This window comes from Heloderma suspectum, chromosome 3 (assembly GCF_057233095.1).
Source record: "Heloderma suspectum isolate Gila_16-S chromosome 3, 16-S_ref, whole genome shotgun sequence".
NCBI classification, from domain to species: Eukaryota; Metazoa; Chordata; class Lepidosauria; order Squamata; family Helodermatidae; genus Heloderma; species Heloderma suspectum.
In genome coordinates this window covers 329,825,172-329,853,093 of record NC_139460.1, presented here as the reverse complement: position 1 = coordinate 329,853,093, position 27,922 = coordinate 329,825,172, and the positions used below count along the sequence as shown (strand labels likewise).

At 56.4% G+C, this 27,922-nt stretch overlaps 4 protein-coding genes across 5 annotated transcripts in view; 3 read left to right on the top strand and 1 right to left on the bottom strand.

Moving 5' to 3' along the window:
* The window catches only part of ATP13A3 (ATPase 13A3), a 132,852-nt gene extending 112,290 nt beyond the window's left edge, over positions 1–20,562 (top strand). Inside the window, exons 32-33 of the mRNA XM_084847833.1 lie at positions 7,246–7,371; positions 20,263–20,562. Coding sequence (XP_084703959.1) covers positions 7,246–7,371; positions 20,263–20,550 — 414 coding nt within the window. The 3' untranslated portion in view covers positions 20,551–20,562. The remainder of the gene's footprint in view (positions 1–7,245; positions 7,372–20,262) is intronic.
* LOC146351811 (uncharacterized) lies at positions 16,597–19,649 on the top strand. The gene has a single exon (XM_084847858.1). It carries the CDS (start codon positions 16,597–16,599, stop codon positions 18,358–18,360), a length of 1,764 nt encoding a protein of 587 aa, XP_084703984.1. The 3' UTR covers positions 18,361–19,649.
* Positions 19,504–22,245, bottom strand: LOC146351809 (uncharacterized). Its single transcript, XM_084845742.1, has 3 exons — positions 22,241–22,245; positions 20,914–22,186; positions 19,504–19,656 (listed from the first exon to the last, which is right to left on the bottom strand). Exons 1-2 carry the CDS (start codon positions 22,243–22,245, stop codon positions 20,959–20,961), a joined length of 1,233 nt encoding a protein of 410 aa, XP_084701868.1. The 3' UTR covers positions 19,504–19,656; positions 20,914–20,958.
* On the top strand, positions 21,885–27,054 carry CPN2 (carboxypeptidase N subunit 2). 2 transcript variants are annotated; one of them, XM_084847857.1, is made up of 2 exons: positions 21,885–22,276; positions 23,380–27,054. In XM_084847857.1, exons 1-2 carry the CDS (start codon positions 22,244–22,246, stop codon positions 25,057–25,059), a joined length of 1,713 nt encoding a protein of 570 aa, XP_084703983.1. In that variant the 5' UTR covers positions 21,885–22,243; the 3' UTR covers positions 25,060–27,054. The 2 variants fall into 2 exon arrangements, 1 of the variants encoding a protein (XP_084703983.1); XR_014789682.1 differs by lacking the exon at positions 21,885–22,276 and having other exon boundaries at positions 22,822–26,369; positions 26,664–27,054.
* The last annotated feature ends 868 nt before the right edge of the window (positions 27,055–27,922 follow it).

The following is a 27,922-nucleotide window of genomic DNA, read 5'->3' as shown; positions in this document are numbered from 1 at the left end:
CAACCAGTCGTGTCCGACTCTAGGGTGCGGTGCTCATCCCCGTTTCTAAGCCGAAGAGCCAGCGCTGTCCGAAGACGCTTCCGTGGTCATGTGGCCGGCATGACTGAACACCGAGGTGCATGGAACGCTGTTACCTTTCCCGCCGAAGCGGTACCTATTTATCTACTTGCAATTTCTTGCTTTCAAACTGCTAGGTTGGCAGAGCTGGGACTGAAGACGGGAGCTCACTCCATCACGCGGCACTCGGGTCTCGAACTGCTGACCTGTCGACCTTCCGGTCTGCAGTTCAGCATCTTAACCACTAAGCCACCGCGGCCCCCTATGCAGACCTTTGTTGTCAGTGTGATGTCTCTGCTCTTAACTATTTTATCAAGATTTGTCATTGCTGTCCTCCCAAGAAGTAAATGTCTTCTAATTTCCTGGCTGCAGTCAGTGTCTGCAGTAATCTTTGCACCTAGAAATACAAAGTCTGTCACTGCCTCCATATTTTTTCCATCTATTTTAGACTCTAATAATTAGAGGAAAGAAGGCTTCCTGAAGAAAATGGAAGTCTTGCCCCCAAAAGGAGAACAAAAAGGAACACAAACTTGCACAAAGGAAATGCAAGCAGACAAGGGGTGCAAGAAAAGGATTTTGAGGCGCATACCGCTAATAGCATCAAGGTCAACAATGAAGAATTATTTAAATATATCAGAAACAAGAAACTAGCTAGGGAGGCAGTTGGACCATTGGATGACAATGGAGTTAAAGGAGTACTGAAGGACAACAAGGAAATTGCAGAGAAGCAGAATGAATTTTTTCATCCGTCTTCACTGCAGAAGATATAGGACAGATACTTGTGCCTGAACTGATGTTTTCAGGAAGGGAGTCTGAGGAACTGAGGCAAATAGTGGTGACAAAAGATGAAGTTCTCAACCTTACTGACAAACTGAAAGTTAATAAATCACTGGGCCCAGATGGTATACACCCTAGAGGCCTTAAAGAACTCGAATGTGAAAATGCTGATCTTCTAACAAAAATATATAGCATGTCCATAAGATCAGCATCTATCCCAGAGGACTGGAAGATGGCCAATGTAACAACAATTGTCAAAAAGGGATCCAGGGGGGATCCAGAAAATTACAGGCCAGTTACCTTAATGTCTGTTCTGGGTAAATTGGTTGAAGGCATTATTAAAGATAAAATTAGTAAGTATATAGAAGGACAAGACCTGCTGAAAAAGAATCAACATGGCTTTCGCAAAGGTAAGTCCTGTCTCACTAACCTTTTAGAGTTCTTTGAGAGTGTCAATAAACATGTAGACGGGGCGATCCAGTAGACATTGTTTACTTGGACTTCGAAAAGGCTTTTGGCAAAGTCCTTCACCAAACACTCCTGAGCAAACTTAGCAGTCATGGAATAAGAGCACAGGTCCTCTTATGGATCAGTAACGGGTTAAAGAACAGAAAGCAGAGAGGAGGAATAAATGGTACATTCTCCCAGTGGAGGGAAGTAAATAGGGGAGTCCTACAGGGATCTGTATTGGGACCAATGCTTTTCAATTTATTCATAAGTGATCTGGAATTAGGAGTGAGCAGTGAAGAGGCCCCCCTTCATGGATCACCACCTTGTTGTGGCAAAGGGGCTTGCGTAACTCAGTGAAGCCATAAGCTATGCCGTGCAGGGCCACCCAAGACGGACAGGTCATGGTGGAGAGTTCTGACAAAATGTGGCCCACTGGAGAAGGAAATGGCAACCCACTCCAGTATTCTTGCCAAGAAAACCCCATGGAACGTATCACAAGGCTAAAAGAGATGACGCCGGAAGATGAGCCCCTCAGGTCGGAAGGTTTCCAATATACTACTGGGGAAGAGCAAAGGGAATTTCCAAGTAGCGCCAGAAAGAGTAAAGTGGCTGGGCCAAAGCCGAAAGGACACTCAGCTGTGGATGTGTCTGGTGGTGAAAAGAAAATCCGATGCTGTAAAGAACAATATTGTTTAGGAACCTGGAATGTAAGATCAATGATTCAAGGTAAACTGGAGGTGGTCAAACATGAGATGACATCTTGGGAATCAGCAAACTAAAATGGACAGGCATGGGCGAATTTAATTCAGGTGACCATTATATCTACTACTGTGGGCAAGAATCCCTTAGAAGAAATGGAGTAGCATTCATAGTCAATAAAAGGGTGGGGAAAGCAGTACTGGGGTACAATCTCAAAAATGATAGAATGATCTCAGTACGAATCCAAGGCAAACCATTCAACATCACAGTAATTCAAGTCTATGCCCCAACCACTGATGCTGAAGAAGCTGAGGTTGATCGGCTCTATGAAGACCTACAACACCTTCTAGAACTAACACCAAAAGAAGATGTCCTCTTCATCATAGGGGATTGGAATGCTAAAGTAGGAAGTCAAGAAATCACCGGGATAACAGGCAAGCATGGCCTTGGTGTACAAAATGAAGCAGAACAAAGGCTAATAGAGTTTTGCCAAGAAAACACACTGATCATAGCAAACACTCTTTTCCAACAGCACAAGAGGCGACTCTACACATGGACATCACCAGATGGTCAGTATCGAAATCAGATTGATTATGTACTTTGTAGCCAAAGAAAGAGAAGCTTTATACAGTCAGTAAAAACAAGACCTGGAGCTGACTGTGGCTCAGATCATGAGCTGCTTCTTGCAAAATTTCGGCTTCAATTGAAGAACGTAGGGAAAACCACTAAACCATTCGGGTATGACCTAAATCGGATCCCTTATGAATATACAGTGGCGGTTAGGAATAGATTTAAGGGATTAGACCTGATAGAGTGCCTGAGGAACTATGGACGGAGGTCCGTAGCATTGTTCAGGAGGCAGCAACTCAATCTATCCCAAAGAAAAAGAAAGGCAAGAAAGCCAAGTGGCTGTCTGAGGAGGCTTTACAAGTAGCTGAGGAAAGAAGGGAAGCGAAAAGCAAGGGAGAAAGGGGAAGATATACCCAACCGAATGCAGAGTTCCAGAGGATAGCAAGGAGAGACAAAAAGGCTTTCTTAAATGAACAATGCAAAGAAATCGAGGAAAACAATAGAATGGGAAACACTAGAGATCTTTTCAAGAAAATTGGAGATCTCAAGGGAACGTTTTGTGCAAAGACGGGCATGATAAAGGACAAAGAAGGCAGGGACCTAGCAAAAGCAGATGAGATTAAGAAGAGATGGAAAGAATACACAGAAGAACTATACAGGAAAGATCTGAATGTCCCTGATAGCCATGAGAGTGCGGTCACTGAACTTAAGCCGGACATCCTAGAGAGTGAAGTCAAGTGGGCCTTACGAGGCATTACTAACAACAAAGCTAGCGGAGATGACAGTATTCCAGCTGAGCTATTTAAAATCCTAAAAGATGATGCTGTTAAAGTGCTGCACTCAATATGCCAACAAATTTGGAACACTCAACAGTGGCCACAAGACTGGAAAAGGTCAGTTTACATTCCAATTCCAAAGAAGGACAATGCCAAAGAGTGTTCAAACTACCATACAATTGCGCTCATTTCATGTGCCAACAAGGTTATGCTCAAAATCCTACAAGCTAGGCTTCAGCAGCATGTGAACCGAGAACTACCAGAAGTACAAGCTGGGTTTCGAAGAGGCAGAGGAACTAGAGATCAAATCGCCAACATTCGCTGGATCATGGAGAAAGCCAGAGAATTCCAGAAAAACGTCTATTTCTGCTTCATTGACTACGCCAACGCCTTTGACTGTGTGGATCACAACAAACTGTGAAATTCTGAAAGAGATGGGAGTACCAGACCACCTTACCTGTCTCCTGAGAAACCTGTATGAAGGTCAAGAAGCAACAGTTAGAACCGGACATGGAACAACCGATTGGTTCAAAATTGGGAAAGGAGTACGACAAGGTTGTATATTGTCACCCTGCTTATTTAATTTATATGCAGCGTACATCATGAGAAATGCCAGGTTGGACGAATCACAGGTCGGAATTAAGAATTCGGGAGAATTATCAACAACTTCAGATACGCAGACGATACCACCCTAATGGCAGAAAGCGAAGAGGATCTAAACAGCCTCTTGTTGAGGATGAAAGTGGAGAGTGCAAAAGCTGGTTTGAAACTCAACATTAAAAAAACGAAGATCATGGCATCTGACCCCATCACTTCCTGGCATATTGAAGGGGAAGAAATGGAAGCAGTGACAGATTTTACTTTCTTGGGCTCCAAGATCACCGCAGACGGTGACTGTAGCCATGCAATTAAAAGACACTTGCTCCTTGGGAGGAAAGCTATGGCAAACCTAGACAGCATAGTAAGAAGCAGAGACATCACCTTGCCGACAAAGGTCCGTCTAATCAAAGCTATGGTTTTCCCAGTAGCAACGTATGGCTGTGAGAGCTGGACTAGAAGGAAGGCTGAGCGCTGAAAAATTGATGCTTTCAAACTGTGGTGCTGGAGAAGACTCTTACGAGTCCCCTGGACTGCAAGGAGGTCGAATCAGTCCATCCTAAAGGAAATCAACCCTGAGTGCTCATTGGGAGGATAGATACTGAAGCTGAAGCTCCAATGCTGGGGAACATGGTTGGGAGAGTGCTGTTGTGCTCATGTCCTGCTTGTGGATTTCCTATCGACAGCTGGTCAGCCACTGTGTGAACAGAATGAATGCTGGACTGGATGGACCCTTGGTCTGATCCAGTAGGCGCTTCTTATGTTCTTATGATCATAGGCTGGGGAGTATCACCTTAAGAAATAGGCTCAAGCTTCATGGCAAATCTGCCCTAAACCTCCCACCGATCAGCTTCATTAGATGTGGCCCCTCTTATCGGAGGGGGAGAAAAACTGCTCCCTCCTTCTTTCCCCACACCTCTCTCAGCTCTCCCCTTACTCCCATGTTTCCCTAAGCAAAAAGCCCAAAACCATCGTGACCTTTCCTGCTATGGGAATTGCTCCAGCCCACTGATAATTTTGGCTGCCTTTTTCTTGCTCCGCAATATTCTTTGTGAGATGAGGCAACCAGAACAGGTTCATCCTGATAGGATTTAGACTCCCTTTTTCAGGCACATTTTATCTACAGTTCTCACCTGTTAACCTCCTTTTCCACTCCTGCATACAGACACCGACCCCGGGCCTTCCCCGCCCACCGTTCCTTGGACGATAATGGAGGCACCAGCAAAAGCTCACGGGAAAGGAAGTCTCTGAACTGTGCTCCGACTCATAGAATCATAGAACAGTAGGGTTGGAAGGGGCCTACAAGGTCTTCTCTTTTCCAGGCTAAACATGCCCAGTTCTTTCAGTCTCTCTTCATAGGGCTTTGTTTCCAGTCCCATGATCATCTTTGTTACCCTCCTCTGAACCCTCTCCAGCTTGTCTGCATCCTTCTTAAAGTGTGGTGCCCAGAACTGGACACGGTACTCCAGATGAGGCCTAACCAGTGCAGAGTAGAGGGGAACTAGTACTTCCTGGGATTTGGAAGCGATGCTTCTATGAATGCAGCCCAAAAGAGCATTGGCCTTTTTTGCAGCCACATCACATTGTTGGCTCATATTCAGCTTGTGATCGACAACAATTCCAAGATCCTTCTCGCTTGTAGTGTGGTTGAGCCACGTATCCCTCATCTTGTAACTGTGCATTTGGTTTCTTTGTCCTAGGGGCAGAACATGGCATTTATCCCTATTAAATGTCATTCTGTTGCTTTCAGCCCAGTGCTCCAGTCTACCAAGAACTTTGTTTCTGTCTTCCAAAGTATTAGCTATCCCGCCCAATTTTGTGTCATCTGCAGATTTGATCAGCATTCCCTGCACCTCCTCCTCCAAGTTATCAATAAAAATATTGATGAGCACTGGGCCCAGGACTGAGCCCTGCGGTACCAAACTCATTACCTCTCCCCAGTTTGAGAAGATCCCATTGATAAGCACTCTTGGAGTCCAATTCTGTAGCCAACTGTGGATAAACCGGATCGTTGTTTCATCTAGCCCACTTTGAGCTAGTTTGTTTATCAGGATATCATAGGGCACTTTGTCGAAAGCTTTGCTGAAGTCGAGGTATATGATGTCTATAGCATTCCCACGGTCCACAAGGGAGGTTACTTGATCCAAAAATGAGATCAGATTTGTCTGGCAGGATTTGTTCTTGACAAATCCATGTTGGCTTTGAGTAATCACGGCATTGTTGTCAAGGTGCTTCCAGATGGATTGCTTTATCATCTGCTCCAGAATTTTCCCTGGGATTGATGTCAGACTGACTGGTCTGTAGTTCCCAGGTTCTTCCTTTTTGCCCTTTTTGAAGATAGGGACATCAGACCTCCTCCAGTCAGCTGGCACTTCACCATTCCTCCATGATTGCTCAAAGATAATGGACAGTGGTTCTGAGATTTCTTCTGCCAGTTCCTTTATTACTCTAGGATACAGTTCATCTGGCCCTGGAGATTTGAACTCATTCAAAGTAATGAGGTGTTCCTTGACCATATGCCTATCAATCTCAAGCTGCAATCCTGCCCCTTCAGCCTGTACTTCGCCTTTGCCAGGGGGGTCATAGACCCTCTTTTGGGAGAAGACTGAGCCAAAGTAGGAATTGAGCACCTCTGCCTTTTCTTTGTCATCTGTTATTGTTTTGCCATCCTGATTTAATAGCTGAACCACCATTTCTTTCCTCTGCCTTTTACTATGCACGTAGCTGAAGAAAGCCTTTTTGTTGTTTTTAGCATCCCTCGCTAACCTCAGCTCGTTCTCAGCTTTAGCCTTCCTGATGCCATCCCTGCAATTCTGTGCTACCTGCCTGTACTCTTGCTTTGTCGCTTGTCCTTCCTTCCACTTCCTATATGTGTCCTTTTTTGTTTTCAGCTCAGTAGTCTGGGTGGGTGAGTTGGCCCTCAAGATTTCCTTAACATGTTCTGTGAACCCTAGGCTGGCATGTGGTAATGACCTCAGTTGGTTGCTCAATCTCTCTCTGTCTTTCTTTCTCTGTCTCTCTCCCCCCCCCCCTTTTCTCATACATATAGAGGTCTTGAGCTGGTCGGGTGGGAGACGGTTTCATGCCTCACTGCTGTGTTCCCATCCATATGGCCTTTGAGAAGTCAAGCCCAAAGATGGAGTGCCAGCAAGGGGTGGGATTTAGGGCAGCCCCCGGCAGCATTCCCCTCCATGACACCACCCCCAAGACATATTCTCCCCACCCCACCCTCTCTCTTTCTCTGTTCCAGGAATGTGATTTCACTAACCTGTGACTCTTCCCCTTTGCTGATTCATTGGTTTGGGTGGTTTAAATACAGGGAGGAGAACGTGAGAACAAAACGCGCGGCCCCGGCGCTGGACTCCCAACAAGCCACGCAGAGGCTCCTTCTCCGCATCTGCCTGCGGAACTAGCAGCCTCCCCGCTGCCGTCTCTCCCACGGCTGGTAAGTCTCCTCTTCATCCATAATATTGCTGCTGCTACTATTCAGGTTTTCCACCTCAACCAGCTCCGGGGGCGGGGCGGGGCGGGGGGCTCAATCCCAACTTCAGATGTTATTCCCCCCACCCCCTAGCCCACCCCCTTTAAAAAATGGTTTGGAGATTGAACATGTTAGATTTGCAAGACAATGTCCGGCAAGCGTATGGGATGCAAACAAGCAACACGACAAAGTATCGGGGACGCACATCCATGGCAAGGGCGGGTAGAGCGAGCAAGGCAGCTGAAGGCGCCACGGGGCGCGTGTAGTTGCAGCGGTTGTCTTTGCTGGCGGTGGCGCGTGTGCGAGCGTGACATGGAGATTCTGGCACATTCATAGTCTGTCTCCTTAAATTCTTGTCTGCAAACAAGGCAATGGGGGAGGCTATTTTTTTTCAGATGTCCCTAACAAGCTGTGACCCAACTCAGGGGGCTCTCCAAAATCCTCTCGCAAAGGCAGAGGCAGCATCAGACGCCTTTTGAAGTGCCGAGCTTTCAACTTTACAAGCCCTTTGCTGTAAACAAGACTGTTCTGCAAGGAGAAAACTGCTTCCATATGTCCGAGGCAAAGCTGTGGTGGACAGATTCTTTCCTCTTGAAGCAGAGTGTTTGGTTTGGCAGAGAGGCAGCTTCGCCTGCAACAAAAGTCCAGACTCCTGGGACCTGCGGAATTCCACCAGGACAGATGACTCTTGGCTGGGGATGTACAGATTTTGTTAAATCCGTTCCATGTGTGTTTCATGGATTACCAGGCGTCTTTCATTTTGTCATAGAATAGTAGGGTTGGAAGGGGCCTACAAGGCCATCGAGTCCAACCCCCTGCTCAATGCAGGAGTCCAAGTCAGAGCATCCCTGACAGATGGCTGTCCAGCCTCATCTTGAACGCTGCCAGCGTGGGAGAGCCCACTGCCTCCCTAAGTAGTTGGTTCCATTGTCGTGTTGCTTTAACAGTCAGGAAGTTTTTCCTGGTGTTCAGCCGAAATCTGGCCTCCTGTAACTTGAGCCCATTATTCTGTGTCCTGCACTCTGGGATGATCAAGAAGAGATCCTGGCCTTCCTCTCTGGGGCAACCTTTCAAGGACTTGAAGAGCCCTATCCTATCTCCCCTCAGTCTTCTCTTCTCAAGGCTAAACATGCCCAGTTCTTTCAGTCTCTCTTCATAGGGCTTTGTTTCCAGTCCCATGATCATCTTTGTTGCACTCCTCTGAACCCTCTCCAGTTTGTCTGCATCCTTCTTAAAATGTGGTGCCCAGAACTGGACACAGTACTCCAGATGAGGCCTAACCAGTGCAGAGTAGAGGGGAACTAGTACTTCCCAGGATTTGGAAGCTATGCTTCTATGAATGCAGCCCAAAAGAGCATTGGCCTTTTTTGCAGCCACATCACATTGTTGGCTCAGATTCAGCTTGTGATCGACAACAGTCCCAAGATCCTTCTCGCTTGTAGTGTGGTTGAGCCATGTATCCCCCATCTTGTAACTGTGCATTTGGTTTGTTTTTCCTCGGTGCAGAACTTGGCCTTTATCCCTATTAAGTGTCATTCTGTTGTTTTCTGCCCAGCACGCCAGTCTATCCAGATCACTTTGAATTTTGTTTCTGTCTTCCAAAGTATTAGCTATCCCGCTCAATTTTGTGTCATCTGCAAATTGGATCAGCATTCCCTGCACCTCCTCCTCCAAGTCATTAATAACAATCTTGAAGAGCCACGGGCCCAGGACTGACCCCTGCAGTACCCCACTCGTTACCTCTCCCCAGTTTGAGAAGATCCCATTGATAAGCACTCTTGGAGTCCGATTCTGTAGCCAACTATGGATCCACCGGATCGTTGTTTCATCTAGCCCACTTTGAGCTAGTTTGCTCATCAGGAGATCATGGGGGACTTTGTCGAAAGCTTTGCTGAAGTCAAGGTATATTATGTCCACAGCATTCCCACAGTCTACAAGGGAGGTTACTTGATCAAAAAATGAGATCAGATTCGTCTGGCAGGACTTGTTCTTGACAAATCCATGTTGGCGTCAAGTCATCACTGCATTGTTTTCAAGGTGCTTACAGATGGATTGCTTTATCATCTGTTCCAGAATTTTCCCAGGGATTTATGTCAGATTGGTCTGTAGTTCTCAGGTTCCTCCTTTTTACCCTTTTTGAAGATAGGGACATTAGCCCTCCTCCAGTCATCTGACACTTCACCCATCCTCCATGGAAACAGATTTTTTTTAGGGATGTATGAGAATTTTGTTCTACTTGTGCTAATGTGCACTAGCACTAAATCACTTTTCCTCTACTATACATTAGCGCAAGTGCAAATTGGTGCAACTGTGAATTTGTGAGACCCCCCACCCCCTCCAGAAAAACTGGTCTGCTGTGGATCCACAGGTTGGATTCATAGAAATCCAAACTCATTTGAATCCATGCAGATTTCTCTGATGTCCCACTCCTGACCCATTCAAAAGCCCGTCCATGACAGTGGTTGTGGAGACCTGGGGAAGGCATGTCCAGGTCAGGAAACTTCACACTCTAGGTCCAGAAGAGGAGGAGAGGCTCCTCGCTGGAGCTGCATTTCCCCCCCACTCATCTGGCCTACTGGTCCTCAATGAGGGCTGAGCTGCCTCAGGGCAGAGAGGAGCGACTGGCGCACTGGAGGACTGCCTGCTGGGTGTTTGGGGGCCGAAGTCTGCCTGTCTCCCCCAGACATAGAGGGCAACGTCCCAGATCAGGCAGCCATGTGGAGGCCATCTGCATGCCATCCATGGCAGCAGCCACTCCATGCACCAAGCCTTTTGTGCTCCATGTGGAGCCCCACAGTTTTCTCCGAGCCACCACCTGTGCATAAAAGAAGAGTTTGCCCCAGAGCAGCCAAGTGTGCAAGACCCACACAACCACCTGCTGCATTTAAATGGTCTGTGTGTGGAGATGCTGCCACCACAGGGAGAAGCCCAAAGCTGTGGCTGCATGCTGGCTGTGCATCATCCCCAAATGAGCGGGCTGGAGCTCAAGCCCTCTATGCAGGAGCCTGGCCCCGAAAGGCAGGTCTGGGGAGGCTCAGTGCAGCAGCAAGAAGGCCTTCTGGGAGCGTCCAGAGGCAGTCCTGCCACATCCTGCAGGACACAGAGATTCGGGGGCTCCGGTTCAGCTGGCAACCGTTCTTGGTGCCCATCTGATGAGATGCATCATGGGGAACAGGTCTTCTGGGGCAAAGGCAGGTGAGCAGCATGCAAGGGGTGGATCCTATCTCATGGTGAAGCTGAGAGGGCCCTGGGGGTTCCTCTGCTCCTCGCAAAAAGACCGTGCAGGATCCACCCCCTCCTCAACACATTTTATCCTGAACACTGACCGTGCTGGGCTTTGGGGCAGAGCACCCTCCGCTTCTGTACAGGAGAGACCCATTACCTCCCCTACTACAGTGTTGGGTGTGTGTGGCTAAGCTGGCCCTGGAAAGGGTGAGCTTCCCCCGTGCCTTCCAACCCTGCTTCTCCTTCTCCCATAGAAGCCAATTGTCTTGGCTGTGGGAGACATTCCCCAGCTATTGAGGTGGGGAAAAATGGCCCCTCCCGCCCAGTCCCAGTTGTCTGTGCGGGAAGTCACGTTGTATCTCCACCTCAGCAACGCCTTTCCAGTTGCAGCCCCCCACCTCCCGCAGAAGAGCAGGGCTTCACCTGACTTGGTGGGCCAACCCAGGCTGTAGTACTGATGGGCCTTTGAAGGCGCAGGAGCTGTGGAGTGAGAGCCCCCTGTGCAAAGTCCAGCACCGAGGATGCCCTTCCAGGAAGGCCCTCTCTGGCCAAGGAGCCATCACCCAGAAGGGACTCCATGCAGGGCCCTTCTGCCTGGAAGCGCCCCCTTCCAGACTGGCCTAATGCCACCCCTTGAAAGGCCTTTGCAGCTGTCCTGCCTTTCTTTCCTCGAAAACACAGGAGGGTTACAAATGGAAGACAAGGACTTTTGGACTCCCCGTAAAATTCTGTTTGAGGCAGGGCAACTGCACAATAAAAGTCTTGCCTGGGAGCATTCGAGGGTTGCTTCCAGACATGGCTTTTATCATGCCATCAGCCTGCCTACAACACAGAACTTTAAAGGGATCCAGGCGTGCTTGTCTTCGTCATGTAACCTTCCAGTGTCTTCCTATCACTTCTTCCATCTTTTTTCTTACTGCAGAAATTCTGTTAATGGGGAAAAGATGGAATGGCTGCACAAGGCTTTCCAATGCTGGGCACGCTCCGTCTGGAAGCGTCCCCCAGAGCCAGGCAAGGGAGAGGCCCACCTCAGAGGGTGTTCTGGTGCCCTCTGTCTTTAGATGAAACTCAAGGTCACCCCATGGTGGGGGAGGGGTGGAAATGTTCCCACCATAGTCCGTTCTTCCTACTGGTCTACTCATGGCCTCTTTGGGTGGCTGCTGAGCAGTGTGGCACGTTCAGGGAGGAAGCACATTAAGTGTGAACATACAAATGCCGAGTTCTGCACCTAGGAAAATGAAACCAAATGCACCAAAGCAAGAAGGATCTTGGAATTGTTGTCTATCACAAACTGAATATGAGCTAACAATCTGATGTGGCTGCAAAAAAGGCAAATGCTATTCTGTGCTGTATTAATAGAAGTATAGCTTCCAAATCCCATGAAGTACTAGTTCCCCTCTACTCAGCACTGGTTAGGCCTCATCTGGAGTACTGTGTCCAGTTCTGGGCACCACACTTTCAGAAGGATGCAGACAAACTGGAAAAAGTTCAGAGGAGGGCAATGAAGATGATCAATGGACTGGAAACAAAGCCCTATGAGGAGAGACGGAAAGAACTGGGCATGTTTAGCCTTGAGACAAGAAGACTGAGGGGAGATATGATAGCACTCTTCAAGGACTTGAAAGGCTGTCACAGAGAGGAAGGCCAGGATCTCTTCTCCATCATCCCAGAGTGCAGGACACCGAATAATGGGCTCAAGTTACAGGAAGCCAGATTCCAGCTGAACACCAGGAAAAACTTCCTTACTGTGAGAGGAATGCGACAATGGAACCAATGACCTAGGGAGGCGGTGGGCTCTCCCACACTGGAGGTGTTCAAGATGAGGCTGGACAGCCACCTGCCAGGGATGCTCTGATTTGGACTCCTGCATTGATGGTCTTGTAGGCCCCTTGCAGCCCTACTATTCTATGGTTTTATTAATGATGATATCGGCTTTCATGCACTGGGGTCCACTTCATCAGATGCAAGAAAGAATATGGGGGAAAACATCCCCATCCAGGTGGTCTCGACTGCACCACACCTGGCCTCACTGTGTCCGGTAAGGACCTTCCCTCTTCCATCCAAGGGGAGCCAGAGGTGTGGGGCACGATGCTTAGAGCCCTGCCTGGGTGCTGCAGTTGGCCCGGACTGTCCATTACCTCAGAGGCCAGGCATGCCCCGCTGATGGCAGCAGCAGCAGCAGTGGTGGTCCTTGCCAGCATCCTGGGCTTGGGGGCCTCATCCAGAGCATGGCCTGGCCACGTGCGATTCCTGTGGCCACAAAGCCCTCTGACCACCAGCCTCACTCAGAGTTTCCAACCAGGACCCTAACCAGTGATTATTCCATCCGCTCTGCCCTCAAGCATGCCAGGGCCTCAGCCAACACAGCTCCTCCGAGGCGGAAACACGTCGGCCTCAGGCTGTAATGAGGAGCACATTTCAATGGGCCCCACCAAATTAAGGCAGTGAACGATTTGTGCAGCAGCTCACATATTAGGAGGACCGATCCGGAAAGGGCCCTGCTCAGTTTGCCTCTCGCATCCCTCGGGACTCTGGAGCGGTGGGGGGGGGGAGCAGCTCCTCTTGCTGCCTCCCTGAATTTCCTTAGCGGGGCACAGACCCTTTCCGCCCAGGCGCTTCGTCTTCCTGCACAGCTGCTAGCCAATGTGGCCCCCAGGGAGGAAGCTGGTTCCCACCTCAGCCTACACAAGGAATGTGCTGGAGTCATAAAAGTGTGAGAGAGGGAGAGAGAGGGGGGGGGAGAGAGAGAGTGTGTGATGGGGCCATGACCATGGCAGCCAGGCAGGCAGGCTCACCCTGAGCTACAAGGGCTCAAAGACCACGTGCAGAGAACTGCCATGCTGTGCCTCCCGCCACATGCGTTCATTTCTCCCCTACGGCCTCCCAGCCCCCGTTTGCACCATGCGACCAGGTCTTGCTGCTTGAGACCGTGAAGAGGGCCAACACAATGGCCCTTTGCACACTGCAAGTGCCATCAAGTAGAAATGGACAGGAAAGTTGTCTGTGGAAGGGAGAGGGAGGGGGGAAGCCCCCATGAAAAAGAGCGCTCAGCCACAGTTATGAGAGGGGGCAATTTGTGTGTGTGGGGGTGCGTATCTGCTCGAGATTCTGTCAAAAGCATTCACTAAACTTATGAGTTCAAAGAGCCACTTTACACATTAATTTTTTTTAGGGATACACCTAAGAGGTTTTAAGTGCTCATCTAAAAAAGGGGTGTGTGCACGAGACAAGTGTGCGTATCACACATGTCCGCGCATCAGAGAGCTGCAATTGGCTGCTGTGCATGCCGTGGCAAACCTGGATTCGCCCGTGTAATGCGTGAAATGGTCCCCAGGGGACTAATGGGACACATGGCTCATGGGCCTCCCTCTCTGTGTGCTTTGGGAGCCAAAGGCCTGCAACCTGGGTGATTCTCTCTGCAGCTCAGCCCCCATTGTCCCTGAGCACTGGCCATGCTGGCTGGTGCTGATGGGAGTTGGAGTCCCACAACATCTGGAGGAGTCCAGGTTCCTCACCCTGGTCTGCATGATCATCCATTTCATCCAGGAGAAGCGCCTGGAGTTGGGCCATCAACACTCCTAGAGCACGTTTCCCCTGAAGGGGATGTTTATGGCACAGTGCCAGGTGTTGCCATCTTCTTGGTCCAGTGAAGGTTCTCCTCAGTGCCTGCACCTCCCGTCTCCCTTGACATGGCTGGGACTCCTCCGTCAAGGAGGCACTCAGGACCGCCTGGGCCTGCCCAGCCAGCCCCCTTTGGCTCCATTAAGAAGATGGGCTGAGGAGGGTACAGGTGGTTGGGCAAACTTCTCTAAACACCTTGTCCACATCTTCAGGCTGCAACAGCTGATATGGATCCCACCAAACTGGCCCAGATGGTGCTCTGGACACCTCCTCAGGAACTGTATCGATGCTGGCATCTGGGTCAGAGCAGATATCAGCAGCTTTACCTTCAGTGTGCCCTACAAACATGTCACGGCAGGTCTTTAAGGGTTCAAGTGGGGTCCAGATGCAATAGCCCTCCAGCACCTGACAGCGCTCTGCCGGAAGGCTGTCTGAGGAGGCAAGGCAGGCCAAGGAAGAGCGACTCCCTCCCCTCCCCTCCCCTCCCCAGAGCAGGCGCGACAAGGGGCCCCTGCTTCATGTGCCTGGTCGTAGCCGCGGGGAGCCACCTGCATGCTAGGCTAGCCGTCATCCAGCTTGCTTCATTGCCCCAGTGCTCTAGTGACCCAGGGGCATGGTGATATCACCTCCTGGAGACCCAGTGCGAGTCCAGAACCATTCAAAGCCGCCCAGGGAAACTTCCCCTGGATTTCTGCCTCCTCGCTTGTGTTCCTTCCATCACAAGACCTCTTGAGGGCCACCACTACACAGCAAGTGCACTAGAGAGGGGCATTCTGGCCCTGACCCATAGCCGGGACTTACCCCCTGCTCCCCAGAGGTTTAGGCTCTTTCCTGGCTGGGCGGGGCTGGGCTTGAGGACCTCCATTTCTTCCTATCCTGCCCAGTGCTGTTTTCGTGAGTTAATCATCCCGGCTGGGCCCAATTCTTGCCTGCCAGCCCAAAGCGGCTGGTCTGAGCGTCCCATTTCACAAAGCTCGGCGAGCTGGAGTCAGCAGCAGCAGCGTTCAGACAGAGGCATTAGCCCCCCCCACCCCCCACCCCGTGTGGGCAGCCTGCAGCCTGGAAGCTGGAAAGCCTGCTCGGGGGTGGCCAAGACAGCCAAGCTCGCGGGACGGTTGGGGTGGCAGGGGCACGGTTCAGATGCCACGCCAAGAGGCCGGGACGAGGGGGCTGTGCCAGGGCTGGAAAGGGGCCGGGGGTCTCTGAAGGAAGATATGGAGACAGCCACCAGCTTGGATGGTTTCAAACAGGATTAGAGGCCTTTGTGGCTGTGACGGAGGAGGAGAGGGCGTGATGTGGAGCCCCGTGGTCAGTAGCAGCTGCAGGCCACTGAAGAGCAGCGGCTGGCAGGCAGGCAAAATAAGAGTGGGGGGTGCTGCCTTCATGCCCTGCTTGTGGATATGGCCACAGTGTGTGTGTTCGTGCGCACGGAACAAAGGCATGGAGAGAAGGCACGAAGGATGGCAATGAAGGCTAGCTCAGGGAAGTTTAGGAGTGGGGGTGGCCTTAAACCCCTCCTCAGCTTCTTTGGGGTCTGCCTTTGGAGAGGGGCTAAACTCAGAGAGCAAGGCAGGGGGTGGCCGCTGCTTTTTCCTCTGGTAGGGGCATGGCGTGGCAGGCAGAATCTCAACAGACACAACTGTTCTGTGACACTGCCTCATGTCAATGAAATCTGCTCCACTTGATTTCTGCCTGCCATGCACCAGTTTGTGTGTTTAATTTCTGTACCGCCCAATAGCTGGAGCTCTCTGGGCGGTTCACAAAAATGGAAGGCACAGAGCCTCTGTCGGAAAAGGGAAGACCATGGCCGCTGGCCTGCCCCCTCAATGCATTTGTGGGCTGCTAGCTGCGCCCCAGCCACACCCTGGTGGGCTGTGTGTGTGTGTGCGCGCGCATGCTAGATACAAGGCTGCAGGGAGTGCAAAAAGTAGAGATTCAAGCAGGGAAAGGGGCTGAGTGCCAATGCTTTCTTTCTGGGGTTCTTGCTTTGCTTTCCCCTTCTGGTGCAGGATGAAGCCCCCCCGCTCCCCCAAAGAGAAGGGCCTGGGGCTGCGTTGCTCTCCCGGCCAGGGATCAAGCATGGGTTAAGGCCTCCTGGTTTGGAGAAACAGCCCTGCTTTGCTGGTGCCCAGCCCCCCGCCATCCCTGCCCTCTCCTTCTCGCTCTGCATCATGCCTCTGCAGGAGAACCCGGCATGCCTGAGGCTCCACGTCCCCCTGGGAGGCTCCTCCAATATGACTGCGGGAGGGAGGGGTGTCCACCCTTGGGATGCTGCCTGGGGAAGCCCGGCGGTGGCTTCTGCTGCTGCGCTTCATGCTCACTGTTTGCTTGCCTGCAGGCCCCATGGCGCTGCGCGGCTGTGCTCCCCTCCTACTCCTGTGCGGCTGGCTCCTCGGTCTGGCTGGCGGCCAGTGCCCAGAGGGGTGCTCCTGCCCCAGGTCCGCCCAGGTGGAGTGCTCCGGCCCCAGGATCACAGAGATGCCGGCCCCCTTGCCCAGCCACGCCATGATGAGCCTGCAGGTCCTCAGCACGCGCATCACGGAGCTGGGCGCCGCCGCCTTCGGGAACGCCTCCACGCTCATCGCCCTGCGGATGGAGAAGAACAGCCTGGCCCACATCAGCCCCGGCGCCTTCCGCCACCTGGGCTCCCTGCGCTACCTCAGCATGTCCAGCAACAGGATCCAGGAGCTGCCTCTGGAGGCCTTCCAGGGCCTGGGCAAGCTGGAGTCGCTCCTGCTGTCGGGCAACCAGCTCGTCCGCATCCATCCAGCCCACTTCACCCCGCTGAGCAGCCTCCGGGAGCTCCAGCTCCACGGCAACAGCCTGCAGGCCATCCCGCCGGGGGCCTTCGACCAGCTGGCGGCCCTTGCCAAGCTCAACCTGGCCAAGAACCACCTCTCCCGCCTCCCGCCCCGGCTCTTCGCACAGCTGTGTCACCTCCAGGTGCTGCGGCTGTACGAGAACCGGCTCACCGAGGTGCCGCCCGGAGCCTTCAACACCCTCTCCGAGCTGCAGGAACTGGGCCTGCACCAGAACCAGATCCGCCGGCTCCCGGCTGGGCTCTTCTCAGCCAACCGCAGGCTGCAGAAGCTGTACCTCTCCAACAACGGCATGGAGGCTCTGCCGGAAGGCCTCCTGCTCGACCTGCCTGAGCTCTCTCGGCTGTCCCTCTTTGGGAACGCCCTGCAGGAGCTGCGCCCTGGCACCTTTGGGCCCATGCCCATGCTGAGGGAACTGTGGCTCTATGACAACCAGCTGGCCACCGTGCCCGACCGGGTCTTTGGCAATCTGACGGAGCTGCAGCTCCTCGTCCTGAGCAGGAACCAGCTGCGCTCCGTCTCTCCCTCGGCCTTGGCTGGGCTGGCGGAGCTCCTGGAGATCTCCCTGCACACCAACGAGCTCCACACCCTGGACAGCGAGACCTTCCACGGCCTTGCCAAGCTGCAGAACGTCTCCTTGCAGAACAACCGGCTCAGTGCCTTGCCGGTGGGCCTCTTCCAGAAGACGCCCAGCCTGGTGACTGTCCAGCTGCAGAACAACTCCCTGGAGAGCCTCCCTGCAGGCCTCCTCAACCACCTGCCCCACCTGCACGAGGTCAGCCTGCACGACAACCCCTGGCGCTGCGACGCCAGGCTTCTGGCGCTGAAGAGGTGGCTGCAGGAGAACCGGGCCCGCCTGGGCAGCAGCCGGCCCCTGTGCACCCTGCCTCTGGCAGTGCAGGGGCAGCCCATCATGGAGCTGGACGATGGGCAGCTGGGCTTGGAGGCTCCGGAGGCCACTGATGGGCCGATGGCCACCTCCGGCCAGACGGAGCTCCCTGCCCAGGACCAGCGCCCAGGGACGCTGCTGCCCACGCGCGGCCAGCGCCCCCCTCTGGACAACGAGCCCGGCAGTGCAGAGCCCACGCAGGAATTCCCGGGGGCAGCCACCGACCTTCTGGACCCTGGAACTGGCCACGCAGAGGGGGGGATCTGGGGCCTGACACGCACCCAGACCGGGGTGGTGGTCACCTGCATTGTGGTGGGCTGTGCCTTGCTGCTCCTGGCCCTGGTTGCGCTGGCCCTCTACGGCCACCGGAGGAGGAGCCCAGCTCACCGCAAAGCATAAACGGAGCTCAGGAGAGCTGCACACCAGTCTGAGACATGGGCAGGGCGGGGGGGCGGGGAGACAAATCTGTTTTGCGCCCCTTTCTCAGCCACACCCTCCTCACAAGGCAGCCTCCAGGATTCTATGGGCACCTGCCGGGCCTCCCACCCGCACCTCTCCTCCTGGCATGAGGCACATGTGGGTCACACTCTGCCAGGGAGCTGTGCCTCTCTCTGTGCCTCCAGCGGAGTCCCCCAGGCTGGGGGGGGGGGGGCAGGGGCTCCTTCATCCTTTTCCAGAGGCTAGTTGCCTCCAGAAGCGTGCCTGTGCAGGAGCTGTGCCTGCTTGTGGGGCATAAGGGCAAGGGGGCGGAGAGGCAGCTTGCCTGAGGAGCCCTCGTGCCCCTCCTGTGACATGAAGGCCCTGTGGCTGCCCTTTGTGGGGCACTCCACTGCGGCTGAGGCGAGCCACAGGCGGGGTCACAGAGACTGGGCGAGGCTCCTGGGCTTTGCGTGCCACAGATGGCGCGTGGCCACAGGCAGAGAAGACCGGAGGGAGCCCAGGATGGAAGCAGGGGGGTGGGGGGTATTCTCCTTGTAGCCAAAGGCTCCTGCTGGGAAGGCAAACGGGGCCCTAGAGAGCAGGCCCAGAGCCCCTCCGCCCAGGCTACGTAGCGGCCTCTGGCCTGGGTGAGAGGCGCTTCCCGGGGCTGGCCCTTGGGGAGGGGGCTTTGCCCACGGATCTCCCGATCGCGGGCACAGTGGGCGTTGCCTTGCCTGCGTGCCCAAGGCCAAGAGCATCTGGCGGGGGGGGGGGCTACTCAGCCTCCCCTTGGCGTTATTCACAAGGCCCTTCGGTGGAGCGTGAGGAGATGACTGCCCAGCAGCCTCTTCTGCCCCCTCGCCTGGCATTCTGGCAAGGCGGCTGCCCTGCTGCGGGCGGGCGGCCTGGAGAGGCGTGCTGGGAGGGGCCTTTCCCCGCTGGCCTGCCCGCGCCTGAACAAGGGGGCGTCCAGGGGGGCGGGAAAGTTGAGAGGAGCCCCACGCCCCGCCCTCCAGCCCCGGTCTAGGGGTTTGCAGGCGGGGGCTTGAAATCCTCCCAGCCGCTTGGGCTTCATCCCACTGGCGGCTCTGCACAGGCCAGCGCATCACTCAGCATACTTACGCATCTGGCCAGAGTCACGGGGGGGGGGGGCTTGCTACACAGGAGGAATTGTACATGTGAACGCGGCCTTCCTGGACACAAGCCCTGTCAGTGCTGTTAACACAGTTTCAAAAGTTCCCCATGCCGAGAAGTAAACTTTGCAATACGATATATCTGAAAAAGCGAAGGCAGCCATGTTGGCCAAAAGAAAATTCCCAAAATCTGTATCACCATAATCCTTCTATTAAGTCAACTCAAAGCCCACAGAATGCTGGACAACCTTTGGCGCTCTCCAGAACTCTTCATCAGGGGAACAGTGCAAATAGCCAGGCGGCGGGGGTGGGGGCAGTGGCCGATGTTCAAGCCACGGAGGGTTTGCCTGGGTTACAGGCTTGAGGTGGAAAGCGGGAGGAGGGGGCTCACCGTCACATTATGCCCTAATTTGTAGGTTTCTAAATTTGGAAGTTGAGTTTTTCCCCTACTTCTTTGGTGACAAACCTTGGCATGTAGGTTTTGCTTGTGCCCCCCCCCCCCCCGGGACCTTCCCTCATGTGCAAGGCGCGTGGCAGCCTTGCAATCCGCTCGCCACACCAGTAGCACAAAGCTGGCAAGGGCTTCTGGGCAGTTCCCCGCTGTCGCCCGCGGGAGTGCCCGGCCCTCTCCACCTGCCAGGCGGGCGGCGGCCCTCCGCCCCCCCCTCCGTGGGTGAGCCTGGCTTCTCCCAGCCTGCCTCGCATCGCCACACGAGCTCTTCACTCGACATTTTGCTTTCCTCTGCAGAAAAAACACGCGCTTGGATCCATTCGGGAGGATCACTTTCCTCGGAAATGGGCTGCAAATGGAGGAGTCTCTTCAAAAGTTGCTCTGTTGTTTGAATGCCAGGGCCTATTAAAACCTGTTGCTGCCGTCTTAGCTCTAGCCACGTGTTTTGTGTGTGTGTGTGTGTGGGGGATGATTATGGAGAATTGGGTGGGGGAGGTGCAGTTATCTCTTAACCTCACGATCTCCCCCCCGGGGGCCCTTTCTGGACCCCCATTGAGCCCATGGCCAGGAAATTCAGGGTGTTAGTGCAGCCGCGAAAGGCCAGTAGCGGTGCCCCCCCCCCCCCGCTTCCACCCAAGAACAGCCCAAGCGCGAGCCTTGGCCGCCCCGGCACGCAGCCCTTCCCATCCTGCCCTCAGGCGTGGGCGAAAAATGGCTCTGTTTTCTAAGGGCTAAAACCAGACGCAGGGCGCCAAAATGTGGCGTGCGGCTGACCCTCGCCTCCTTTCCACCTTGAAGTGAGCGAGGAAGTGGCGCCAACAGAGGATCCCCCCGTTTTAGCCCCGCGAGGAGGAGGAATCTAGGGGGGGTGCAGCTGGCTGCAAAGGGTTAAGCCTCCACCGCCCACGCGGGGTGGACCCAATCCGGACCAGGGCCCCACATGCTTACTTCAAGGTCAGAAGAAACGGCGGGGGCCTGCTGCGCGTTCCGTTTTTAAAGTAGCGGCTGCTTTAGTCCCGAGACCCGTAAATCTGCGGGAGCCGTCAGCGGCCGCCCTTCCTCTTGGCTGCGCGCGCCCCGCGGCTCTGCTCGGCCAGAGGCAGGCCGCGGGGGTCGCGGGCAGTCGCGCTGAGGGGGCAGGGGCGCACGGCGACGTCCGCGGCGTCGCCCCCTGCAGCAAGGGGGCGCTGGGGCCGCGCAAGGCCTCGCTGGCGTGAGGCGCTGGCAGGGCGGGGCGGGGCGGCGGTGCAGGCCGCCCGCCCCGGGGCAACACCGCCCCGCCCCGCCCCGCCCGCGCCCTCGGGCTCGTGCTGGGGAGTTCAAGGGCAACGCCAGCCCCGTGGGCGGCAGCGGCGAAGACGCCCGTTCCCTGCGCCGGGCCGTCAGGGAAGGGACGGACGACCACGCGGCCGCGCCCCTAACGCCTTCCCGCGAAACGGGGGCGAGCGCGCCCTCGGGTGCTGGGTGCCCGCCCCGTCGCCGGCTCTCGAAGTGGCGGAGGCGCGGCGCGGCCGGGGCCGGAGCGCCCCCCCAGGAGAACAGCCGGGCGCGCTCGGGGCTCTCGCGCGCAGCAAGACACCGGCGGAGGCTCGCGCGGCCGCGAGCGGCGCGGCGAAGGCGGGGCCGGACTCCCCCGCCTCTTTCGCCGCTGAGCTCGGGGTCGCGCCCTGAAAGCGGGGGAGGCGCAGCAGCGCCGAGCAGGCCGGAGAAGGGGCTCCTCCCCGCCGCCACGGGGGCGGCCCGTGGCGGAGCCCCTGCTCGGCACGCGGAGGGCCCCAGGCTCGGTCCCCGGCGGCATCGCCGGGGGTCTGGGGAGGCCCCCCCGGCCGAGGCGGCTTCCGCTGTGCCGGACTCGCCGCCGCGAGCGCGCTCCAGAGGGCTCTGGCTGCGCCAAGTCCAGCCCCCGGCGCGCAGACCCCGCCCGCGAAGGGCCAGCGGGAGGCGCGCTGAAGCCGAGTCGCCCTCGGCGGGAGGCGAGACGCTGCTGCCCGCCCGCCCGGCCGGGGGGGCGGCGCTGGGGCTTCCGTGCTCCCCGCCGGTGCCCCAGCAACAGGCCTCCCCTCCCGAGGCAAGGGCACGTGCCTCCCGCCGGGGCGCAGAGCTCGCTTGCTGAGGGGCCGGCGCCCGCCCCGCCCCGCCCTCGCCCGGAACCTCGGGGACGTGGCCTCCCAGAAGCGCGGCCCGCCAGTCAGTCGAGCTCGGCCGGTCAGTGACTCCGGCCCTTGGTCAGTAAACACCTCCGGACGAGGGGCCTCTCGGCGTGCGGGGGGAGCGCAGCATGGCTCCTCTCGGGGGCCCAGCCGCACAGCGGGTAAGCGCCCCGGCGGGCCCAGCGGGCGTGGAGGCCGAGCCGCGCCTGCCCCGGGGGCTGGGGCGGGCCATCCTTAAGGCGGGCTCCCCCCGTAGCATGCTGCGCGAAACGCGTGTCACTGGGGCACAAAGGAGGGTGGGCCGAGGAGGCTGCGCGAGGGCGACGGGGCCCCGGGGCCGTCCGCGCTGACTACGCACTTGCACCCTCTGAACAGGGGGCGGGGATCCAGACAAGGGCTCCGCAGGGAGAAGCCCTCCGTGCGTCAGCGCTGGCTGCGCCAGGCGCCGGGAGTGGGAGAGGGCTGCCACCTCTCCTGGAAGGGGGTCATCCTGGGCATTGCTCAGTGGGAGGCGAGGGTGGAGGGGGGCATTCACTTGATTGTTCTCTGCCCAGTATTGAGGCACATTTCCGCAACGGAAGCTCCGGGGCCTTTTCTGTGGTGTGGAAATGTCCCCCATCTCTAATGGCAGCTGAGGGCTTTTCCAGACAATCTGTAAAAAACGGATTCTCCCCCGCACCCGTGCCTTTGCCAGCAGTGCAGTGGCGCATCCCCATGCGTGTTCATGTCCACGCGCGCACACGCGGGATTCATCCCCCTGGCAGCCAAGTGGCCCCTTTGTGGCTGAAGAATGGTGTCGATGGTTTATAAAGATACGAATGGGTCACCCAATGAAATTGATTCGCAGTTAGGTGTAGGGAGGCAAAAGAAATTACTTCCTCACGCAAGGCAGCACATCCTTAAGTTGCGGAACTCTCTGCCACAAGATGTGGAGACGGCCAAAGATTTGACAAATTCGGGGGGGGGGGGCGGCCCAGCAGTGGCTTTTAGCCCGGGTAGATCAAAGGAACCTCCAGGCTCAGAAGCGCAAGCTCTTGCCCGCCAGCCCTGCGGGCGGGGGCGGGGGGGGGGCTTCGCAGAGACACCTGGCTGGCTGCTGCAGGAAGCAGGGCGCCGCCGTAGATGGTCCCGCCCCAACACACCGCCAGCTTGGGCTGCGCCAAACTCGCCCCAGTGCGTTTCCCGAAGCGCCGCCCGGGGCGTGCCCCACGCCGCCTTGCCGCCAAAGGGCTCCGGTGCTGACACTCGCATGCCTTTCCCCCAGGGCAGCTGGGCGGCCGGGGGGCACCGCCTGCTGCTGCTGTGCCTCTTTGCCGCGGCCCAGCAGGGCGGCCCGGCCCAGGCCTGCCCGCCGCCGTGCCAGTGCTTCGGGAACACGACTGTCTTCTGCGCCGATGAGTCTCTGCAGGACGTCCCCGAGGGGATCCCTCCCAGTGCCACCCAGCTGCTCTTCGTGGAGACGTCTCTGGGCGCCATCCCCCGCCGGGCCTTCGCCCAGAGCAGCACCCTCCGCAGGCTGCTCTTCCTCGGCAGCCCCCTCCTGTCCCTGGGCGAGGGCACCTTCGAGGGGCTGCCAAACCTGCAGGAGCTGGAGATCTCCGGCAGCCAGCTGAGCGCCCTGACAGCCGGCAGCCTCCTCGGCTTGGCCAGCCTCGCCAAGCTCTCTGTCAACTTCAGCCCCCTGGGCGGCCTGGAGGCCGGGCTCTTCGCCCACACCCCGGGCCTCGCGGCGCTGCACCTCCAAGGGGACCGGCTGGAGTCACTGCCCCTCGACCTGTTCCGCCCGCTGGCCCGCTTGGAGGCACTCTCCTTGGCCCAGAACCGCCTTTCCGAGCTGCCCGGGACGGTCTTCGAGCCGCTGCAGCTCCTGCGGGTGCTGAGGCTGAGCGACAACCGCCTGCCCGGCCTCCCGGCCCGCCTCTTCCTGTCGCTGGGCAGGCTCGAGGAGCTCTTCCTTGAGGGCAACGCCTTGGCGGAGCTGCCTGCTGACCTCTTCTCCCCGCTCCCCCGCTTGAGGCGGCTCCACCTTCAGCACAACGCCTTGGCGCACCTGCAGCCCTCCGCCTTCGCCGCCCTGCGCAGCTTGGCCTTCCTGAACCTGGACGGCAACCAGCTGGCGGAGCTGCCCGATGGCCTCTTCCGGGGCACCCCCCAGCTCCTGGAGCTCTCTGCGGCCCACAACCAGCTCCAGACGATCCCGGAGGGGCTCTTTGGCCACCTCTGCAACTTGACCCGCCTGGTGCTGTCGCACAACCGCCTCCACTGCTTGCCCGCCGGGCTCTTGCGGGGCTTGCCGGCCCTCAGCAGGCTGCAGCTGAGCCACAACAACCTCAGCGCCCTCCCCGGGGAGGCCTTTGCCCACCTGTCCAGCTTGGAAGCCCTGGACCTTGCGCACAACCAGCTGCAGAGCCTGCCGGAGGGGGTCTTTGACTCCTGTGAGGTCCTCTTCAACGTGGCGCTGCAGGGTAACCCCTGGGCCTGCGACTGCCACCTGGCGCACCTGACTGAGTGGCTCCGCTACTCGGAGGTGCCCGGCAATGCCCAGGCCTTCTGCTGGAGCCCGGCCCACTTGAAGGGGTGGAGCCTGCCCAGCCTCCAGGCAGAGCAGCTCCTCTGCCGCCCGGAGCCCGGAGCCAGTCGATGCCGGGCGGAGGCCCAGGATCCCTCGGGACAGCTGGGCGCCCAGCCCCAGTGCACTTACGAGGACCCGGCAGGGGCCATCCAGCTCATGTGCGACTCGGAGGACTGCCACCAGCTCAGCCTGTGCCTCCCTCGAGGGTGGGCCTTGCCCAGGCCAGGGCAACGCTTCAGCCGGAACTGGACCCTGGGCTCCGCCTGTGGGGCAGCACGAGTCCGGATAACTGTGGACATCGAGACCGATGATGAGCCACTGCAAGGAGGAGAGGCCGGCCCGCCTGTGACCACAGCCCCAGCACCCAAGTAAAGCCCCTGAGCAAGCTGTGCTTTCAGCGGCCAAGCAGCGCCCATGCCGGAGGGAGAGAAGGTTGACCCCAGCCCACCTCCGCTGCGCCTGGTGGCATGGCATGCTCTCTCAGCCTTAGCATGATGGAGGCCTACCTCGCAGGGCTGCTGTAAGGACAAACATACCAAAGATTTGCAAAGCATGTTGCATGTCAAAAGGCATTGTAAGTTTGTGTGTCGGCACGCTGTTCTCTTGTGCAAAGTGGAGAGAAGCCCTGTCCCCCCCCCCTCACCAATCTAGACTTTCCTGTGGCCTGGTCATTCCTGTGGAACAATCAATCGTCTTTGGTGGACAGTGAGCTGCAGCAGCTAGAAAACCCTTTGCTCTGAGCCCCCGAAGTATGCTGCCTAATTCCCCACCCCGGTATGCGTGGGACCCAGCTGGGTGGGTGGATCTGAAAAAGCTGGCTAGTAAGAGCTTCTGGCTGTGCCAAGAGCTGTTTCTGAACTTGGAGGACTGGCCTGGAATTGCTGGTGGACTGGTGCTGTCTGTGTGCTGGTTCTGCACCCCTTAATCTTAGCATCTGCAGATACGGGGATTATTGTAAAGGCACCCTAAGACCTTGCGTTTCCCATGGCTTGGTGAGGGGGACCGCAAAGCTGCACGTCCGTGTGGAAGCTCCTGTCTTGTCCACTGCTGGACCCTCTCCTGCAGGGCCGGGGCAGGTGGGCCCCCAACACCTTTCTTGCCAGTCGCCAAGGTGCCCTACTCAGCCCACTTTTTTAAAAAAGCAATACATTTTCTTACCGGCCATTGGGATTGCTGTGAAATCGCTTTCTGGAAACTGGGGGTTCAAGTAAGTTGTTTTGTGTGTTGGGGCTCTGACCTTGCCTCTGCCTTGGACTCACTCTTTCAGGCAGCTTGTTTGTCCTTTGCCACGCCTCCCAAGGCAGCCATTTGGTGGTGGTGCCCAGGACAGTTTCTCAAATTGCCAGACCTGCCCTGGACTAAAAAGGATTGCCAACCCCCGCTCTAGGGCCCGCTCAGGCATCGGCTGGTGCTCAATAATAGTATAAATACAGCAGGCTGCATACTCAGCATAGTCATTCTCATACAGAAGTGCGTACATCTTATGGCCCAAGTGAGGTCCTGGAACTTGAGCGGTGCTGCAGAGCATCAGATGTGGCTGCTGCTTGCGTAGGGATGGCGGAGAATTCCTCCATGGACTCCAATGAGGCCGGATTCTAAAGAATTCAGCCCCCCAGAGTCTGTGGCGGAATGGGACACTTACCTCCACCTCCCCGCAGGATCCTCTTCAGCTGGATCCTCCAGCTCCGGATTGCCAGTGATACGGCTGCCATGCTGGCTGAAGGGGACTGACTGCAGACGCAAATGGTGTCCAGGATGCCATTTGCGGCCGTAAAGGTCTTAGTTTGAGATAAATGCAGCCGTAAATGGCTGCATTTAGCGTAAACTAAGACCGTTATGGCCGCAAATGGTGTCCTGGACACCATTTGTGGCCCTGCTTTTTATTCACGTGATAGGCTATGCAAATATTTGCACAGCCTGTCACGTAAAACAGGGACGCAAATGGCGTCCTGGATGCCATTTGCGTCCGCAGTCAGTCCCCTTCAGCCAGCGATACGGCATGGCAGCCATATCACTGGCACTTCAGACCCAGCCGGCGGCGCCACAGAATCGCTGCAGAGCGGAGCCAGTCGAAGGGGATTCTGGGGGGAGGAATGGATCGCCTCCTTCCTGCGGGCGGATTCCCCATGGACCGGCAGGTAGGGAATCCGCCCATCCCTGTGCTTGGGGGTGGGGGGGATGTGTTGCAAGAGTGCCACCTCCTGGAGGAGATTGAGGGGTGGAGCCGCCACCACCATCGGGCTGTCCCAAAACGATGAAAAGCACCTGGCTTAAAGCAGAGGACATTAAAGAAATGAATGTAAAATGTGAGATCTACAACCAAGACAATGGCAAAGTCCACTGACAATAAAGTATACTGCAAAAATATATTAGAATTTGCCTCATTCACAGTTTAAATCTCATTCGAAACATTTTAGGGAATACACCGTGACACTCCCTCTGTCATTGCTCCTGTCACCAGCCTGCTGCACTCTGCATTTCCTTCAGCCAACAGATGTGCACTGAGCAGCCTTCCCCCAGCCTGGTGCCCTCCAGCTGTTTTGGACTACAATGCCCAGCATTCCTCACCATTGGCCATGCTGGCAGAAGGTGAGGGGTGCTGAAGTCCGGAATGTCTGGGAGGCACCAGGCAGGGGAGGGCTGCTCTAGACAATGCACAGCATCTATTTATTTACCTGGAGTTGGACAACGTTGCAAAGGAACCGGCCCTGCCGCTCCTTTCTACGCTGCTCCTTCGAGGAAGGGCCAGATAGAAAACTGAAACATGGAATGAATGAATAAATATGGCTGATGAAAGGCTGGAGCTGAGCAGGAGCTTCGGGGAGGGGGGCTTTGAAACAGACCCCCCCCGTGCCGGGCAAGGACCTAACGCTGAGCCGGTTCCAGAGTGCCGGCTCTGAGAGGGAAGGGCGCCGTTCTTTGGCGTGCCTCGACGGCCACGAAGCCCAGGCTGCTGGAGGGGGCCTCTCGGGGGGCACTCGAGATCCCCCTGGCGGAGCTGCTTTAGGGCATGGCGAAAGCCCTGCTCCGCGCGTGGAAGTGGAGACACGCCGCTGCCGCGAGGGAGGCGCGGGCCGAGTGCCGGCCGGCCGTGGCTCCCCTGCCGGTGGGACGGCCGAAAGGGGGAGGCGCCCACTAACCCCTGGTTATCCTATGCCCCAAAGAGGGGCCATTTCAGCCGGAAGGATCGCTGCCTGGGAAGCCCCCTGGGCCAGCCGTGGGCGCGGCCAGAGAC

Bases quoted from the DNA above. Each gene is read 5' to 3' on its own strand.
- CPN2 (XM_084847857.1), top strand. From the start codon at position 22,244: ATGGCTCCTCTCGGGGGCCCAGCCGCACAGCGG. The intron at 22,277-23,379 runs GTAAGCGCCCCG...CCTTTCCCCCAG, and splicing joins GGGGCCCAGCCGCACAGCGG to GGCAGCTGGGCGGCCGGGGG.
- LOC146351811 (XM_084847858.1), top strand. From the start codon at position 16,597: ATGGCGCTGCGCGGCTGTGCTCCCCTCCTACTCCTGTGCGGCTGGCTC.